Source organism: Aquarana catesbeiana, linkage group LG13 (assembly GCF_042186555.1).
Source record: "Aquarana catesbeiana isolate 2022-GZ linkage group LG13, ASM4218655v1, whole genome shotgun sequence".
NCBI classification, from domain to species: domain Eukaryota; kingdom Metazoa; phylum Chordata; class Amphibia; order Anura; family Ranidae; genus Aquarana; species Aquarana catesbeiana.
This window is the reverse complement of record NC_133336.1, coordinates 67,602,133-67,619,954: the sequence shown is the minus strand read 5'-3', so window position 1 is coordinate 67,619,954 and position 17,822 is coordinate 67,602,133. Positions and strand designations below refer to the sequence as shown.

General features: G+C 43.5%; 1 protein-coding gene across 1 annotated transcript in view; it reads left to right on the top strand.

Moving 5' to 3' along the window:
* Positions 1-17,822, top strand: part of DLGAP5 (DLG associated protein 5) — a 70,292-nt gene that overhangs the window by 27,778 nt on the left and 24,692 nt on the right. Inside the window, exons 5-11 of the mRNA XM_073608810.1 lie at positions 4,788-4,874; positions 4,993-5,083; positions 5,519-5,611; positions 5,785-5,852; positions 8,162-8,442; positions 12,749-12,879; positions 12,970-13,090. Of these exons, the coding sequence (XP_073464911.1) occupies positions 4,788-4,874; positions 4,993-5,083; positions 5,519-5,611; positions 5,785-5,852; positions 8,162-8,442; positions 12,749-12,879; positions 12,970-13,090 (872 nt within the window). The remainder of the gene's footprint in view (positions 1-4,787; positions 4,875-4,992; positions 5,084-5,518; positions 5,612-5,784; positions 5,853-8,161; positions 8,443-12,748; positions 12,880-12,969; positions 13,091-17,822) is intronic.

Sequence of the window (17,822 nt, the reverse complement as noted above, 5' to 3'; positions counted from 1 at the left end):
TCCTGCAAGCAGCATCTTTGGGGTGGTGTGGGATCGGTGTATACACTGCCCCTGCCATTGAAATCAATGAGCAGCGCTGCCAAAGCACCTGCAAAGCGCTTCGGCAGTGGCGCTTTTAACCCTTTCCTCAGCCGCTAGCGGGGGTTAAAAGCGCCCCGCTAGCGTCCAAAATGCGCCGCTATAACTAGCACTCTCAACCTTTTATAGGTGTTCCTATAACATGGTAAATCTTCACTTTTGCGGGTGTTTTTTTAAAAATAAAAAAAAAAAAAAATAAAAAAAAAAAAAAGGTTTTTATTAAACATAATAAATAGCTTCCAACGCACAAGCCATACACTTTTTCAACAATGATGATTACACAGTCGAGTTAACGTTGCAGTTGCTACATATCCAAACATAAACATTTGCTCACTTCCACACTGACCCCTCATGGACACAAATCACTTAAAGCGGGGGTCCACCTATCTATCGTGGTGTTTTGTTTTTTTTTTTTTTTGTTTTTTTTTTTTTTTTGGAGTTCATTCACAAACTTTTCTTCTCATGATTATCTACTCACATGTTCTGTGTAATAAGTCTGCCTGTGTCAGATTTCGTTGTAAAGAATAACTTATAAAATTCACTGAAGGCGGTTTCCATCTTCATTGTGGGAATTTGAAGCCCACAAGCATGTATTTCCTGGATGCGGTGAATGCTGTGCTCCCAGCATTCACCAAGATGTTGTGATGACGCTGTTGCACAATGCATGCTGGGAAGCCTGAGACTAGCTCCCAGGGGACTGTGGGAGGTCTGGGATAGGCTAGAAACACCCCTACTCCCATGGGAGGAAAACCAGGAAGTGCTAAGAAGATTGGAAAAAAAGGTAATTACGGCGATTTAAATTTTTTAACACAGCATGTCAGCATCTAGGCAAGAAAGAGAATGCATAGAGATAATGTTCAAAATTTGGGTGGAACCCCGCTTTAATGCATGGCTCATATAGATAGCATATTCACCCCTAGGGACACTGTAGAAGTCTAGATGGCACCAATTCTCTGGGACTTAGTCCAGGTGTGTCCAGCCAGTGTGACCATAGCTTTTCAAACCTTCCGGGGCATCCCCTGTGCTGGTAGATATGTCGTTCCATAATAAGGGTATTCCCCATATTTGTTATCCAAGAAGTGGTAGTGTTTGGTGAGGTTGACATCACAGAATACATTTTCTGGCTTGAAATAGTGCCCTAGAGAATGCTATCCTGAGCAGTTCCTCAGTGATCACGTCCTCTAGGACCCCTAGTATACAACATATTGGGTCTGTGAGTACCTTCGTTTGAAACGCCCAATTATGTGTTCCTACCACCTCGCTTCAATATCGGTGGAGCTTCGGACAGTGCCACAGGAGATGTATGAGATCCCTGTTGTGTTGTCGGCACCGACAACACAGAGGATCCACCAGTCTGCCCATATTTTGAGATTTTGTCAGGGTGTAGTGTGCTCTTAGTATAATATAGATTTGGGAAACTTTTTGTGCCACATTCAGAGAGCAGGTAGTTATGGACTGTAGGGCCCCCTCCCACTGATCTCCTGTAATATGTCTCTCTCCCACAAAGACACTGCCCTACTGGGGTATGTCCGTAAGTGATGTGTAAATAGCATTGAGATATGATCCCTTTTTAGTTTCAGTGCTGGATTGCAGCACGTGGAAAATAGGAGTGGGTGACAGTGCCTACTCTCCTGCATTTCCCTGTGCACCAACTGCATGTCGGAGTTGAAGGTAAGAGTAGAGCATAGATGCGGGTAGTTTAAATCTGGTTTGTAGTTCTGGGAAGGACAGCAGTTTACTGTTGCTAAATATGTGAGATAGCAGAGTCACACCAAAGTTGCGCCACCCGGGCCCTTTCTTTAACTTGGCCAATTCCACATATGAGCGATTACCCCATATTGGACTGAAATCCGTTAATCCCAGCACCCCCTGCTGTTGCTGCCCTTGTTCCATATTTTTTGGATTAGTGCGAGTGTTGGCATCTGTTTATTGGATTTAGAGAACAATTGTGCCTCAAGTCCCATCGGGATTGTCTCGGCCCCCGAGGCAAACAGCATCAGCCAAGCCGATGAGCCCACTGGATCCTGGGATGTAGAGCCAACCAGATGTTGCATCTGAGCAGCTATTTAGTACAGCCAAGGGTCGGGGACCGCCAACCCTCCACTGTCCTTGGAGTGCTGCAACTGCTCCAGTTTAATCCTGGGGGGATTAGTGTTCCATAGTAACCGCCGGAAAAGGATGTTTACCACTCTAAAGATTTAAAGGTGTATCACAACAGGCCTGTTGTGGAGGAAATATAGCAGCTGGGGCATTAAGATCATTTTAATTAGGTTGGCTTTACGTGACAGTTTAAAGTTATTCCATGTATTAATCTTATCCTGAAGGCGGGACAGTAAGGGATGTACATTTAGGGAGCAATACTCCGTGAGTCGGGGCGAAATCTGTATACCTAGGTATTTGAAGTTGGTAACTACTGGGATGGGACAAGAATCAGGAAGTTCAACCTTCTGTTCCTCATCCAGCATCATGAGGCCTGATTTAGACCAGATTATGTGTGGGTGTAAGCTAGAATCGTTGTAATTGTATACAGCTTACAATACAGAAATACAAATCTACCTGAGATATCAATGAGAGAGCCCAACTCCTGATAGGTTAGCGCCTTATGTATCAGTACACTCGCCTTGCGTGAAAATGCGGAGTGAGTGGAGTGATGGGCTTTCCCAACCCAGGCATATTGTAGCAACCCAATAGTATCCCCCTGAAGGTGGGTCTCCTGCAGACCAATAATGGCTGGATGGAATTTACGCATACATGTAGAAATCATGGTTCTCCAATGGATCGTTCACCCCCCATATTTACTATACTATAGGTGTAGAAGACATGGCTGACATTCATATATAGTTGCGGAAGTGTCTCTCTGGTATAGGCAGTGTTCTGGTAAAGCAGCAGCATCTGGTTTGTGGACAGTGCAACAAACAGTGTAATTCTTGAGTAAAGTGCACATTGGAAAGGCATCTGGAATATAAAGTAGTTCATTTTGCGCAACTGTGCAGCAGTGCATACTGACTGGCAAATGTAGGAGTTGCATTCAGCCTGTGGCCCATATACCGCCAACTGTGCGGAGCTAAGGCCTCCCAAACAATGTAGGGTTGGATTGGTAATGGCCCTCCTCGTACCAACAGGGCCGAGAAACTCGAGCCATGACAATCATAACAGCCAAAGTACAGGCGTCGTACACAGTAGCATTTCATGTGTACGCCCGTACCAATGTGTTATGGAAAAATGGAAATTGTGGATTTTCACTCGCTGAGGGTGGGTACTATGTACAGGCGCTCTGGTAGCAAAATGGATACTGTAGGGGTAGTTGGACTCCCTTCATGCCGTAGAGGAGTTCCAAACATAGCTTCAACCTTCGCCATCTTCGTGGCCCTGTCAGCGTAGATCTTGTCCATTCTGATCCAGCCACATTGCGGCATCTTGTGCGTTTTTTCAAAGAACTGATTCTGACCTCTGGCTGTTACACGCAGCTTGGCCGCAACATCATCGCATATGATAGCTGTAGCCTTTGCAACCTCTTTTTGACTTCTGCGAATTTCGATTGCCTGCATTGAACTTCTGCTGAGAAGTCAGGGTAGAAGGTTTTTCTGGTGCCATTGTATTGCACGGCACCCTTTTCTCTGACTAATTACAGCACGACCTCCCGAAAAAGCCTCTTTGCCAAACACGTCTGGCAACATGCCTTCAATAAATGCAGTGGGGTCCCTGCCCTCCACTTTTTCAGGGAGCCACACAATGCATACATTGTTGCGTCTGAGGCAGTTCTCAATGTCATCTGTTTTATTGATGGCCTGATATGCTTGCTGTGCCGCCATTCTCGCATGCTGGTTCATAGGGGGCATCTGGTCTTCTATGTCACTTACTCTGCCCTCCCCAGCAGTGGTTCTCTCCCTGATCTTCTGAATGTCCTGGCGAAGAAGGGACACTCTCCTCCTTCAGCCTCCCAAACTTTTCTTTCAAATCATCCCCAGAGGCAGTGCATCTATGTACAGCCTGTAGCATTTCACTGAGTGTGGGTTGGGGAATTTCCTCCGATGGCATATCAAACAAGTCAGGCATGGGATTAGGTACAGACTCCATGGGAGCAGTGTCATCTAGCCTGTCTGCATTCTCCCTGTCCACAAGCTCTTAGGGGTAAGGGCAGCGTGCTGAGCTTTAGCCTGAGAGGATTCAGCAGGGCCTGCTAGCCTCTGGGTATAGTACAACATGTCTCCTAGGTTGTTCCTTGGGCTTAGGGGGTTTGCTGGATTTACCCCCCTGCTCCGTTTTATTGTCTGGGCCACTTGGTGTTCTCTGAGGCTGTGATTGCCAGGCGCAATCTTGGAATTCCTGGGGGGCCGCACTGTCTCCTCGGTTCCCACGGGTCAGCATGCCTGATGCGCGCGTGCACACACACTTTTGCGTTTAGTTTCACTTTGAACTGTCTGCTGTTGGCCACCCAGGGCTTTTGTTGTACCATGTGACAGCATTCCCACTGTATTTTCCTTTCCTATATTGGCAGACTCTCCTACCGAAAGGTCTCTTCATTTTATTTATATATATATATATATATATATATATATATATATATATATATATATATATATATATAATGCTGCAGTAATGACCAGCTTGCTGATATGGGTGGGAACTGTAATTCACTAACTGGTATCCTTTGAAATTATTATTATGTGTGGTTTTTTTTTTTTTTTTTTTTTTTTTTTTTTTTTAAGGCTGTGCCACCTGCTGTGACTAGAGTTACCAGATCGGCAGCCAAAATAGAAGCCCCTGTTCATAAACCTCTTTCTCGGCCTGCACAGGTAAGTTATTGGGTATTTTAATGGTGTGTGGTGTGTTTTTGTTTGTTTGGTTTTTTTTTTTTTTTTTTTTTTTTTTCCTTTTTTCTTTTCTTCTCCAGAGTTTTGTTCATTGTTGTAGGTTCCTGTAGAAAACAAAATTTCTGACCAAACTGCTTCAAAAGGACGTGGACAAAAGTCTGCCCCAAAAAAGAATGAGAAGGAAAACAAAGGTAATGGGTCTTTTTTTTTTTTTTTTTTTATCTTCTTAAAAACCACAATGACTATCTACCCAAATGGTAATTTTGCAAAATACGTGTGTGGTGGTCAGTTTGTTTATTTTGTGTATATATATATTTTTTTGTTTTTGCAAAATAAAATCATGCTTTCAGGCACAGTATAACCTCAGATGCCACAACTATATTGTATGTATTGTGCTTGATTTCCACCGATAGAAAATACCTTTTCAATACAGAAAAATGGAAAGGAGGGTTTTTGTTTTGTTTGTTTGTTTGTTTGTTTGTTTTCTCCCCTCACCCAAAAAAAAAAAGATGCTTCGTGCCTGACTATGCTCCAGGCCAGGGCACAATATTGTGTACTTGTATGGATTGAGTGCCTCGCTGTTCATGGTAATCAAACTATTTTGTCCTCCATTTTCCCTTGTTCAGTCACAACTATTCCGTCTGCCAGGACTACAAGAGCAACGGTGGCTATAGCTGCCATGACTCGGCTTCCAACAGTAAAAGCAATTAACACTTCAGGTAACTTAATTGAAGGCAGTAATCTTACTGAGCTTGCTTATGCAGTTTTGCACTGGCTAATAACACAGGGTATGTTTGTCCCTGGAGTGTTGTAATAATTAAAAAAACAATCTTGTGTACATGAAAGCCTTTCTTAATCACTGTTTTCACCAGCGCAGTATTTGTGTCTTTAGTAGTGGCCAAGGCTCAAAAAACAACCAAGGAGAACTCTAAAAAGGAATCTGCTTTAATAGAAACTGAGGTAAGGGTTCTGTATTCCACATGATCATGTCCAATTGGTACTTGTAGCATTGAATGCATCTGTCGTATGTATGTGTGTGTGTGTGTGTATGTGTATATATATATATATATATTCTTCATTCTGTAAAAATGCTACTGTAGAGGAAAGCTGTCTATTATTATTTGATACTTCCTAATGTACATGGCACCCAAAGGTGGAACCTCCGCTTATTTGCTTCCCCCGTCCCTTGACAGTTTGGCCTCCTTCCTCCACCGCCAGGCCATTTAGTGCAGCAGGGAATCAGCCGTGAAGCAGGCTTCACGGCCGGTTTCCCTTAGTGGAGATCGCGACAGTACCCGATTTGAAAATCGGCTGTTGTGCTGACATCGCAGACTCAGCATCTGCAGCATTTGTAGTTGCTACTTATTTATTGAGAATTTTATATATTTATATTTATATATATATATATATATATATATATATATATATATATATATATATATATATATATATATATATATATATATATATATAATATATGTGTGTGTGTGCGCAGACCCCCTTAAATTTTTCATTTGTTATATTGCAGCCATTTTGCTAAAATCATTTAAGTTTATTTTTTTTCCTCATTAATGTACATACAGCACCCCATATTGATCTAATACAGCCATGAGTCTTTTTGGGAAAGATGCAACAAGTTTTTCACACCTGGATTTGGGGATCCTCTGCCATTCCTCCATGCAGATCCTCTCCAGTTCTGTCAGGTTGGATGGTAAACGTTGGTGGACAGCCATTTTTAGGTCTCTCCAGAGAGGCTCAATTGGGTTTCAGTCAGGGCTCTGGCTGGGCCATTCAAGAACAGTCAGAGTTGTTGTGAACCCACTCCTTCATTATTTTAGCTGTGTGCTTGAGGTCATTGTCTTGTTGGAAGGTAAACCTTTGGCCCAGTCTGAGGTCATGAGCACTCTGGAGAAGGTTTTCATCCAGGATATCCCTGTACTTGGCTGCATTCATCTTTACCTCAATTGCAACCAGTCATCCTGTCCCTGCAGCTGAAAAACACCCCCACAGCATGATGCTGCCACCACCATGCTTCACTGTTGGGACTGTATTGGACAGGTGATGAGCAGTGCCTGTTTTTCTCCACACAGACCGCTTAAGGCAAAAAAGTTTTACCTTGGTGTCATCAGACCAGACAATCTTATTTCTCACCATCTTTGAGTCCTTCAGGTGTTTAACTCCATGCGGGCTTTCATGTGTTTTGCACTGAGGAGAGGCTTCCATAAAGTCCCAACTGGTGGAGGGCTGCAGTAAAGGTTGACTTTCTACAACTTTCTCCCATCTCCCGACTGGAGCTCAGCCACAGTGATCTTTGGGTTCTTCTTTACCTCTCTCACCAAGGCCCTTCTCCCCTGATGTCTCAGTTTAGATGGCCAGCTCTAAGAAGGGTTCTGGTTGTCCCAAACATCTTCCATTCAAGGGTTATGGAGGCCACTGTGCTCTTAGGAACCTTAAGTGCAGCAGAAATTTTTTGTAACCTTGGCCAGATCTGTGCCTTGCCACAATTCTGTCTCTGAGCTTTTCAGGCAGTTCCTTTTGACCTCATGATTCTCATTTGCTCTGACATGCACTGTGAGCTGTAAGGTCTTATGTAGACAGGCGTGTGGCTTTCCTAATCAAGTCCAATCAGTATAATCAAACACAGCTGGACTCAAAGGTGTAGAACCATCTCAAGGATGATCAGAAGAAATGGACAGCACCTGAGTTAAATATGAGTGTCACAGCAAAGGGTCTGAATACTTAGGACCATGTGATATTTCAGTTTTTCTTTTTTAATAAGTCTGCAAAAATGTCAACAATTTCTGTGTTTTTCTGTCAATATGGGGTGCTGTGTGTACATTAATGAGGAAAAAATGAACTTGGCAAATGGCGGCAATATAACAAAGAGTGAAAAATTTAAGGGGGTCTGAATACTTTCTGTCCCCACTGTATATGTGTGTGTGTATATGTACCGGAACACCAGGGATTTCACATAATGGAAGCAATACAAAGAGAACAGAACTTTCTCATACAAGTACGTGGTACAGCAGGAATATGTTGTGTTGGGGTAACAAATGCTTTAAGGATTGCAGTGTGATTGCCAGCTATACTAAAGTTACTAAAGCTGAACTTCAGTAGGTGAGGGTTAAAGCCCCTGTTGAGTAAACTTGGCTTATTAAATCTCTCCAGCCACACAAACTGTGGTAAAAACTTTTCTTCTTTCTTCTACTAAATCTTAAAATTGATTTATAAGGACTTGTGCTTCCCCCTTTTTTTTTTTTTTTTTTTAGCCTGTGGTACTTGACCAAGAGAGATCTGAAAAGCCGAAACCAGAGGTTGTTTTGAAAGAAAAGCCAAAGCCAGCTACTAACATCAAAGTGACAGCTGTAGAAAGTGAGATCCTTACAAAGACCACTGTACAAGAAGAAAGAAAGCCTTCCTTTGCTCCAGAGAATTTTGAGTTTCAACCATTGGATGGACTGTCAACTTTCAAGTTCCAGCCATTGACTCCCAAAAGAGCCAATGCTTTCTTGACACCAACTTTTACATGGAGTCCTGTGGATGGTAAAAGGTAGGTCTAGTGAAATAGGGATTTGGGGTTGATCTGTGTGTGGTGGCTTGTTTTTTGATAGTTGTGTGCTAAATATTTATAAAATGTTGTTATAAAGGAAACCTATCCTGAGACTTGCATATGCAAAAATGACTGCTTTTTTGCTATTAGCAGACTTGTTTAAGGTTCAATTAATCTCTCCTTGCACATGTCTAATTTTTTTTCTCTTATCAAAACGTACACCCCCACTATGGAGCACAGATGAGAACTGGACAAGTCTGATAACACTGTTTGGGATTTTGGATGTTAACCCAAAACCAAAAATGTCATATATTGCAACTCGCCAATCAGATGTGGGAATGGAAATTTTTAGATCAATCGAAAAAAGTCAGTGTGGAGTAGTTTTGACAAATTGATTTTTTTTTTTTTTTTTCCTTTTTTTTAGGGCACCTCCTAGCATGCCAAGATGTTTTGGTCGTTCTTGTAGCATTTAGAAAATGTTAGTAAATTTTGCTCTCAAAAGAAGGGTCACAAATTTACTGACCAGACTATATAGGTTAACATTATGCAGTGAAGGCAGAGAACAATAATTGGAATCATTTTATCCACTTCATGCTGGCAGTAAATCATATAATGTCATGGACTTTCAGTGGTGATATCTGAATGATGCCTGCAGCTACTTTTTTTTTTTTTTTTTTCCTGCTGGCGATTCTTTGCACCAAAAGAACAATCATAGCTGCAGTTCACCTGCTTGATCGTTTTTACAGGCGACTGGAGGGGACTTCTCCCGCTGAACTCTGGTTTTTCTATGGTCTCGCCCCTACGATCGGCAAGCCCGAAGAATGAATCGGTCGCCGCCGGAAGTTAGCCATAGAGATATCTGGTGACCAAATGGTCCCTAGTCATCTCTATGACCCTCGAAGACCCGGGCACAACGTTAAGAGGTCACGTCCAGGCCGGTGTATGTAAACAATGCCGGGGACTCAGCTGGAAAGGCTGTGTGTGTGTGTGTGTGTGTGTGTAAATTTTTTTTTTTTTTTTTTTTATCCTGGTCTTTCCAGCCTGAAGGGAGAGATCTGTGATCTTGTAGACCCCAGATCTCTCCATAAAGAGGACCTTTCTCGCATTATTCCTATTACAGGGGATGCTTACATTCCTTGTAATGGGAATAGAAGTGATCCAAAAATTTATTTTGAAGCGCCCCTGTTCCCGCGTGCTCGTGCACAGAAGCAAAAGCATATGAAAGCTGCGCCCACATATGTAAACGGCGTTCAAATCACACGTGTGGTATCGTCGCATGCATTAGAGTGAGAACAACAATTCTAACCCAAGACCTCTAATGCTAAACTGGTAACCTGTAAAATATTTTAAAACGTCTCCTTTGCACCAGTCCACGAGTGTGTGCAATTTTAAAGCGTGATATATTGGGTAATTTACTCGGCGTAACATCGTTCACGTTATACCAAAAAATTGGGCTAACTTTTTTTTACTTTTTTATATATTCATGAAACAGTTTTTTTTTTTTCCCAAAAAAAGGGTTTGAAAAATTGCTGCGCAAGTACCATGTGACATAAAGTTGCAACAAACACTATTTTATTCCCTAGGGTCTCTGCTAAAAATAATATGTTTGGGGGTTTTGAGTAATTTTCTAGAAACAAATGATTTTCACATGTAGGAGCAAAGTGCCAAAATTGGCCTGCATATGAAGTGGTTAAAGTAGGGCCTTAGAAGACAGAATATCTACTGTATCCCAACAATCGCCCCAACTGTAGGAGTTTGGCCAACTGTAGGCAAACTAAACAGGAGCCTTCCCCTATGCAACGCCTTCTAGTGGCAGAAATGCATATTTCTCTTGTTTTGAGAAGTACAGTGTTGTTTGAATTGTATTCTGGAATTTGCCTATGTTCAGCTGAGAGGACTTACTGAAAAATTTGAGACTTTATGAAAAGTTTTAAATTATCGTAAGGTCTTCATGTTCTAGTTTGAATACCAAACCAAACCGCCATCAGAAATTTTGAGGCCCCTTACTTAGCGTTAGGCCTGGGACCCCCGGGGCCAGCCCGCTGGCCATCCCACTGAGTCCTTTGGTGTGATTACATGAATCAATCAATATAACAACTCTTGACTGACTAAAGCACAATACCTTTATCCCCATCCATGGCCAGCATCCTGGAGAGGAATGGGTGATGCTGGGCGTGGATGAAGATGCTGGAGTTGCATTTTGAAAATGGATGAGGGTGACTCTGGGTGGTGATGGGAGTTAAAGTGAAGAGGCTCTCCACAATGAAACACATCTCCACCCAGAGTCATCCTCATCCATTTTCACAATGCAACTCCATGCCAGCTTGGCAGCCTCAGGTGTCCCATCCAAGGAGAAGGATATTAAAGTCCAAATATAAAGCACAGAGGGGGCAGTGGTGTCGCGCACCACCTATATTTTCGGCCTGGCAGTCCTTCATTGGAGCTTGTTGGCACGCGTTCTGTTGGTCAATAAGGCATAGAGCATAACAAGTTAGGGACTTCCTAAAAGCTCAGTCCCCAAGAGTAGTAATGGTTAACGGCCATCACGCCCTCTTGCCAGACCCAGCGAAACTGCAGTAATCCCTCTCACTGGACGTTTGCTTACTTTGGGTTGCCCAGGCCAACACTGGTCAGTGTAGCATGTCTGTACCATGGCAGTGGCTCAGTCTTTCTCCCTCTCTAGTGGCACAGGCATGGCGCCCTCTCTCTGTCCCTCTCTGTGTGTGTCTGTCTCCCCCTCTCTGTGTGTGTCTGTCTCCCCCTCTCTGTGTGTGTCTGTCTCCCCCTCTCTGTGTGTGTCTGTCTCCCCCTCTCTGTGTGTGTCTGTCTCCCCCTCTCTGTCTGTGTGTCTGTCTCCCCCTCTCTGTCTGTGTGTCTGTCTCCCCCTCTCTGTCTGTGTGTCTGTCTCCCCCTCTCTGTCTGTGTGTCTGTCTCCCCCTCTCTGTCTGTGTGTCTGTCTCCCCCTCTCTGTCTGTGTGTCTGTCTCCCCCTCTCTGTCTGTGTGTCTGTCTCCCCCTCTCTGTCTGTGTGTCTGTCTCCCCCTCTTTGTCTGTGTGTCTGTCTCCCCCTCTCTGTCTGTGTGTCTGTCTCCCCCTCTCTGTCTGTGTGTCTGTCTCCCCCTCTCTGTCTGTGTGTCTGTCTCCCCCTCTCTGTCTGTGTGTCTGTCTCCCCCTCTCTGTCTGTGTGTCTGTCTCCCCCTCTCTGTCTGTGTGTCTGTCTCCCCCTCTCTGTCTGTGTGTCTGTCTCCCCCTCTCTGTCTGTGTGTCTGTCTCCCCCTCTCTGTCTCTCTGTCTCCCCCTCTCTGTCTCTCTGTCTCCCCCTCTCTGTCTCTCTGTCTCCCCCTCTCTGTCTCCCCCTCTCTGTCTCTCTGTCTCCCCCTCTCTGTCTCTCTGTCTCTCTGTCTCCCCCTCTCTGTCTCTCTGTCTCCCCCTCTCTGTCTCTCTGTCTCTCTGTCTCCCCCTCTCTGTCTCTCTGTCTCTCTGTCTCCCCCTCTCTGTCTCTCTGTCTCCCCCTCTCTGTCTCTCTGTCTGCTGCCTGTGCATCGCGCAGCTCGCCTCTCTCCCTTGTCCCTTGTATTCACTGGGCAGACTGAGCTCACCTCCTCCTATAGTGGGCGCCTTGCGGGCCCAGCCGGTGCATGACAGATTCATTTGTCATGTCATGTGTTGCTGAAGGAGGACCGTGTCCAGCCGAGCCTCTTGGGACGCTGGGGCCCCTTACAGGAGTACTGTCGTCGTCGTCGTACCCCCCCGATTGCGGCCCTGCAACGGTGGGGGGGCGTCCCCTATACTCCTTTAAAGCACCCGCCATACAGCTTCGGCAATTTGCACAGGAGTGCCCTTCTGACGGCGGGCTGTCAGCAAGTGGTTAAGGCACAGTACTAAAACAAGTAGTTTTATTGAAACACATTAAAAGTAACATTGCCTCCAAATAAAATTCATGCATATAATTACATGGCACAATAAAAATAAGCTAATGTTGTAATCTGTTAACAGTAGCCAACGTGTTTCACAGTACATAATACATAGCTGCTTCATCAGGGCCAGCATGGGATTGCTCACAACAGATTTTGCATACGCATTGACTCATAAGATGGCGTCATAAATGGCCTGTAGAACCCCAAGAACATCAGAGGAAAGGGCAGATGGAGAGGTGAAGGCCCCGACCAGACACACTGTACAAGTACCAAATAGCGGCAAGAATACGCTAACGGTTTTGGGTGCTACTTTCCAAAAAAAAAAAAATCACTAATGGCCGCTTTATGAACTGGTAACTGATATTTTCTAATTTTTCTTTTTAAATAAAGCAACTTTGTGTTCACACGAGCGCATGAAAGTGAAAAAAATAAGAGCCCTCAGGTGTCCCCTCCTGACTTGGCCATAAAGACCACAAGCGTTGAACAGAAAATGAACACTTGTACTTCTCCTGAAGCCAAAGGTACACAAATATGATCCTAAACACATGGTTTTGTCTAACTTTTTTTATTTTGGAATTTTTAAGGTTTTGTTTGTTTGCATAAAATTACAGGTGATGTCTGTGCAGCTCTGCCTGTTAGGGAAGAGAGCCTTCCTCCATGTGACCAAGATGCAAGTACACCAACCAATAATCCTCAATCAGATCAGACTCCTCATGATGTGCCATATTTCAGGTAGGTTACTACTAGGGGGTCTAGTTTTTCTGGTTATTTTATTTATTTTATTTATTTCAGGTACTTTATATAGTGCCGTCAATTTACGCAGCGCTTTACATATACATTCACATCAGTCCTTACACCCTCAAGGAGCTTACAATCTAAGGTCCCTAACTCACATTCATACATACTAGGGCCAATTTAGACAGGATCCAGTTATCTGCTCTGATTGTACTAATTGTAAATGGTGTTTTGGGAGGATCACCCACTAGATGTAATGAGCATTTAACACACTGAAAGATGAATGTTTTAGGGTTAGTTCTGCCTTATTTGTTTGTGTTCCATTCCTCAACCTTTCACTGTCGGTTTTCGTACATTTTGCTTTGCTAATAAAGGCAACTATAAAGCAGTTTGAAGTGAAGCTGTTCCAGCTGACCATGTGATGAAAAATGTATGAGTGCAGGTTACCTTCAGGGGAAGTCTGTGGCTAAATTGCCAAAAGGGTGCAGAGGTGTGTGTGTGTGTTTGTTTGTGTTTTTTTTGGGGGTTTTTTAGACACATTTATAACTTTACGCTGATGACAGTGCAGTTCTGATGCATTAAAGGCCATGGTGCCTAAATGATTAGCATAACTCCACCCACTATTCAAAAATGTGATCTCTTAAGTGTGTTTCAGTATGGGACATGTAGTCCTGGGCAGAAAGTGAGTGGTTCTGAAGGCAGAAGATGGGGTTTTTTTTTTTTTTTTTTTTTACCTTGCTATTTGGGCACACTGAAGGCAGAAGGGGCCAGGAGCGTCGACCAGGCCCCAGAAGAGGAGATTCAGAGCTGGTCTGTGCAAAACCATTACACAGAGCAGGTAAGTATGACATGTTAAAAAAAAAAAAAATCACTTTGAAGACTGTGTGTGCAGGGAAGCTCAGCATCTGAACCCAGAGAAGGTGGAGTCTGATAGACTGGAGGTAATAGTAGGCATTACAATTATATTTTTAAAGTAAACTTTTACCAGTTTTGTGCATTAGATTTAAATCTATCATATCCATGAGGAAACGTCTCAGCTTTTAGTACTACTTTAATATAAGATTTAGATCTACCCTTCATATAGTTTCATGTCTGACGCCCAGTTAAAATGCCCATATATCCTACTTCTGGGTGCATTTATTTAGTTCAAATATATTTATATTTTTTTATAGTGCTCATAAGTTTACATACCCTGCTGCCAGAATTTGATTTCTTTGGCCTATGTGCAGAGAATATGAATGATAACACAAACTTTTCTTTCACTCATAGTTGGTGTTTGGCTGAAGCCATTTTATTGTCATTCAACTGTGTTTATTCTTTTTAAATCATGATGACAACAGAAACTAGCCAAATGACCCTGCTGAAAACTTTACATACCCCAGTTCTTAATACCGTGTATTGCCCCCTTTTAACATCAATAACAGCTTGAAGTCTTTTGTGGTATTTGTGGATGAGACTCTTTATCATCTCAGATGGTAAAGCTGCCCATTCCTCTTGGCAAAAAGCTTCCAGTTCCTGTAAATTCTTGGGCTGTCTTGCATGAACTACACGTTTTGAGATCTCCCCAGAGTGGCTCAATGATATTGAGGTCAGGAGACTGAGATGGCCACTCCAGAACCTTTACTTTATTCTGCTGTAGCCAATGACAGGTTGACTTGGCCTTGTGTTTTGGATCATTGTCATGTTGGAATGTCCAAGTACGACCTATGTGCAGCTTCCTGGCTGATTAATGCAAATGTTCCTCTAGTATTTCTTGATCACATACTGCATTCATCTTGCCATCAATTTTGACCAAATTTCTTGTGCCTTTGTAGCTCACACATCCCCAAATCATCAGCAATCTGCCTCTGTGTTTCACAGTAGTAATGGTGTACCTTTCATCATAGGACTTGTTGACTCCTCTCCAAATGTAGTGATTATGGTTGTGGCCAAAAAGCTACATTTTGGTCTTGTCACTTCAAATGACTTTGTGCCAGAAGGTTTGAGGCTTGTCTCTGAGCTGTTTGGAGTATTATAAGCAGGATAATTTGTGGCATTTGCATAGTAATAGCTTTCTTCTAGTGATATGACCATGCAGTCCATTTTTCTTCAAGTGCCTCCTTAGCCCTCATGCACACAGGCTGTTAAAAAAACGTTATGAAAACGCCAGTATCTTTGCAGTGATTTTTTTTAACTTTTTTCAGCGTTTTTGCAATAGCGTTTTTTACCGTTTTTGAGCGTTTTTCCGTGTTAGCGTTTTTCCGCGTTTTTTTTTTTTTTTCCAATGGATCAAAAACGCTAAAAAACGTTGGTGAATGACGTTTTTGAGCGTTTTTCAGCGTTTTTACAGCTGAAAAACGTCTCTCAGAACCCACTGGTCCTGGGTTTTTTTTACAGCTTAAAAACGCCTATGCTACTTGCAGCTCAAAAACGCCTAGGTGGGCATGAAGCCATAGACTAACATAGACAGGCCTTTTTAAGCTGCAAAAAAAGCTCAAAAAAGCAGCTGTAAAAACGTCCGTGTGCATGAGGACTTATTGTGCATCTTGAAACGGCCACACCACATTTTCGAAGAGTCCTGTGTTTGGGTTTTTCTTTGCATCCCCAACAATTTTCCTGGCTGAAATTGTTGCTCTACCTGACCGTGGTTTGCTTTCAACAGAACCCCTCATTTTCCACTTTTCCAATTAGAGTTTGAAAACTGATTGGCATTCTCATTTCCTTGGATATCTTTTTATATCCCTTTCTTGTTTTATACAGTTCAACTACCTTTTCCCGCAGATCCTCTGACAATTCTTTTGCTTTCCCCATGACTCAGAATCCAGAAACGTCAGTGCAGCACTGTCGGGAGCCCAGAAACTCACTGACCTTTTTGTGTGTGTATATGTATGTGTGTGTGTATATGTGTGTATATATATGTGTGTATGTATATATATATATATATATATATATATATATATATATATATATATATATATATATATATATATATATATATATATATATATATATATTTTACTTTGTTTTTGTATGTCCAGCATATAATCTATTACAGGTTTGTCTGACAATCGGCCTTTAATTTTTTTTTTATTAATAAAAAAAATGTGTTCTCTGAGACCTGGTGATATTTACCAGATTCAACCTCCTAATAGTATATACATTATATCTCTTCTGTCTGTTTATTCTCAGAGTGGATTAAAGATTTTACTCCCTAACCATATAGTTGGTTATTTACAGTGGGGACGGAAAGTATTCAGACCCCCTTAAATTTTTCACTCTGTTATATTGCAGCCATTTGCTAAAATCATTTAACCACTTAAGGACCGCCTAACGCCGATTTACGTCGGCAAAGCGGCACGGGCAGGCAAAATCACGTACATGTACGTGATTTGCCTTCCGCGGGTGGGGGGTCCGATCGGACCCCCCCCCCCCGCCGCACGAGGCGGTCCCGTTCTGTTCCCCGGCGATCCGAGATGAGGGGGAGGCCATCCATTCGTGGCCCCCCCCTCGCGATCGCCGCCGGCCAATGGGAACATTCCTTTGCTGCTGTATGCTAAACAGCAGCAAAGGAAATGATGTCATCTCCCCTCAGCTCGGTATTCCGTTCCAGCGCCGAGGGGAGAAGACAGCAATGTAAGTGCACAACACACTACACACACAGTAGAACATGCCAGGCATACAAAACACCCCGATTCCCCCCCCAATCACCCCCCCCCCCGTCACAAACTGACACCAGCAGGTTTTTTTTTTTTTTTTTTTTTTTTTTCTGATTACTGCATAGTGTCAGTTTGTGACAGTTACAGTGTTGGGACAGTTAGTATTACCCCCCTTTAGGTCTAGGATACCCCCCTAACCCCCCCTAATAAAGTTTTAACCCCTTGATCACCCCCTGTCACCAGTGTTGCTAAGCGATAATTTTTCTGATCGCTGTATTAGTGTCACTGCGTTTTATAGTGTCAGGGACCCCCATATACTATCTAATAAATGTTTTAACCCCTTGATTGCCCCCTAGTTAACCCTTTCACCACTGATCACCGTATAAACGTTACGGTTGACGCTGGTTAGTTCGTTTATTTTTTATAGTGTCAGGGCACCCGCCGTTTATTACCGAATAAAGGTTTAGCCCCCTGATCGCCCGGCGGTGATATGCGTCGCCCCAGGCAGCGTCAGATTAGCGCCAGTACCGCTAACACCCACACACGCACCATACGCCTCCCTTAGTGGTATAGTATCTGATCGGATCAATATCTGATCCGATCAGATCTATACTAGCGTCCCCAGCAGTTTAGGGTTCCCAAAAACGCAGTGTTAGCGGGATCAGCCCAGATACCCGCTAGCACCTGCGTTTTGCCCCTCCGCCCGGCCCACCCAAGTGCAGTATCGATCGATCGCTGTCACTTACAAAACACTAAACGCATAACTGCAGCGTTCACAGAGTCAGGCCTCATCCCTGCGATCGCTAACAGTTTTTTTGGTAGCATTTTGGTAAACTGGCAAGCAAGCACCAGGCAGCGTCAGGTTAGCGCCAGTAGCGCTAACACCCACGCACGCACCGTACACCTCCCTTAGTGGTATAGTATCTGATCGGATCAATATCTGATCCGATCAGATCTATACTAGCGTCCCCAGCAGTTTAGGGTTCCCAAAAACGCAGTGTTAGCGGGATCAGCCCAGATACCTGCTAGCACCTGCGTTTTGCCCCTCCGCCCGGCCCAGCCCACCCAAGTGCAGTATCGATCGATCACTGACA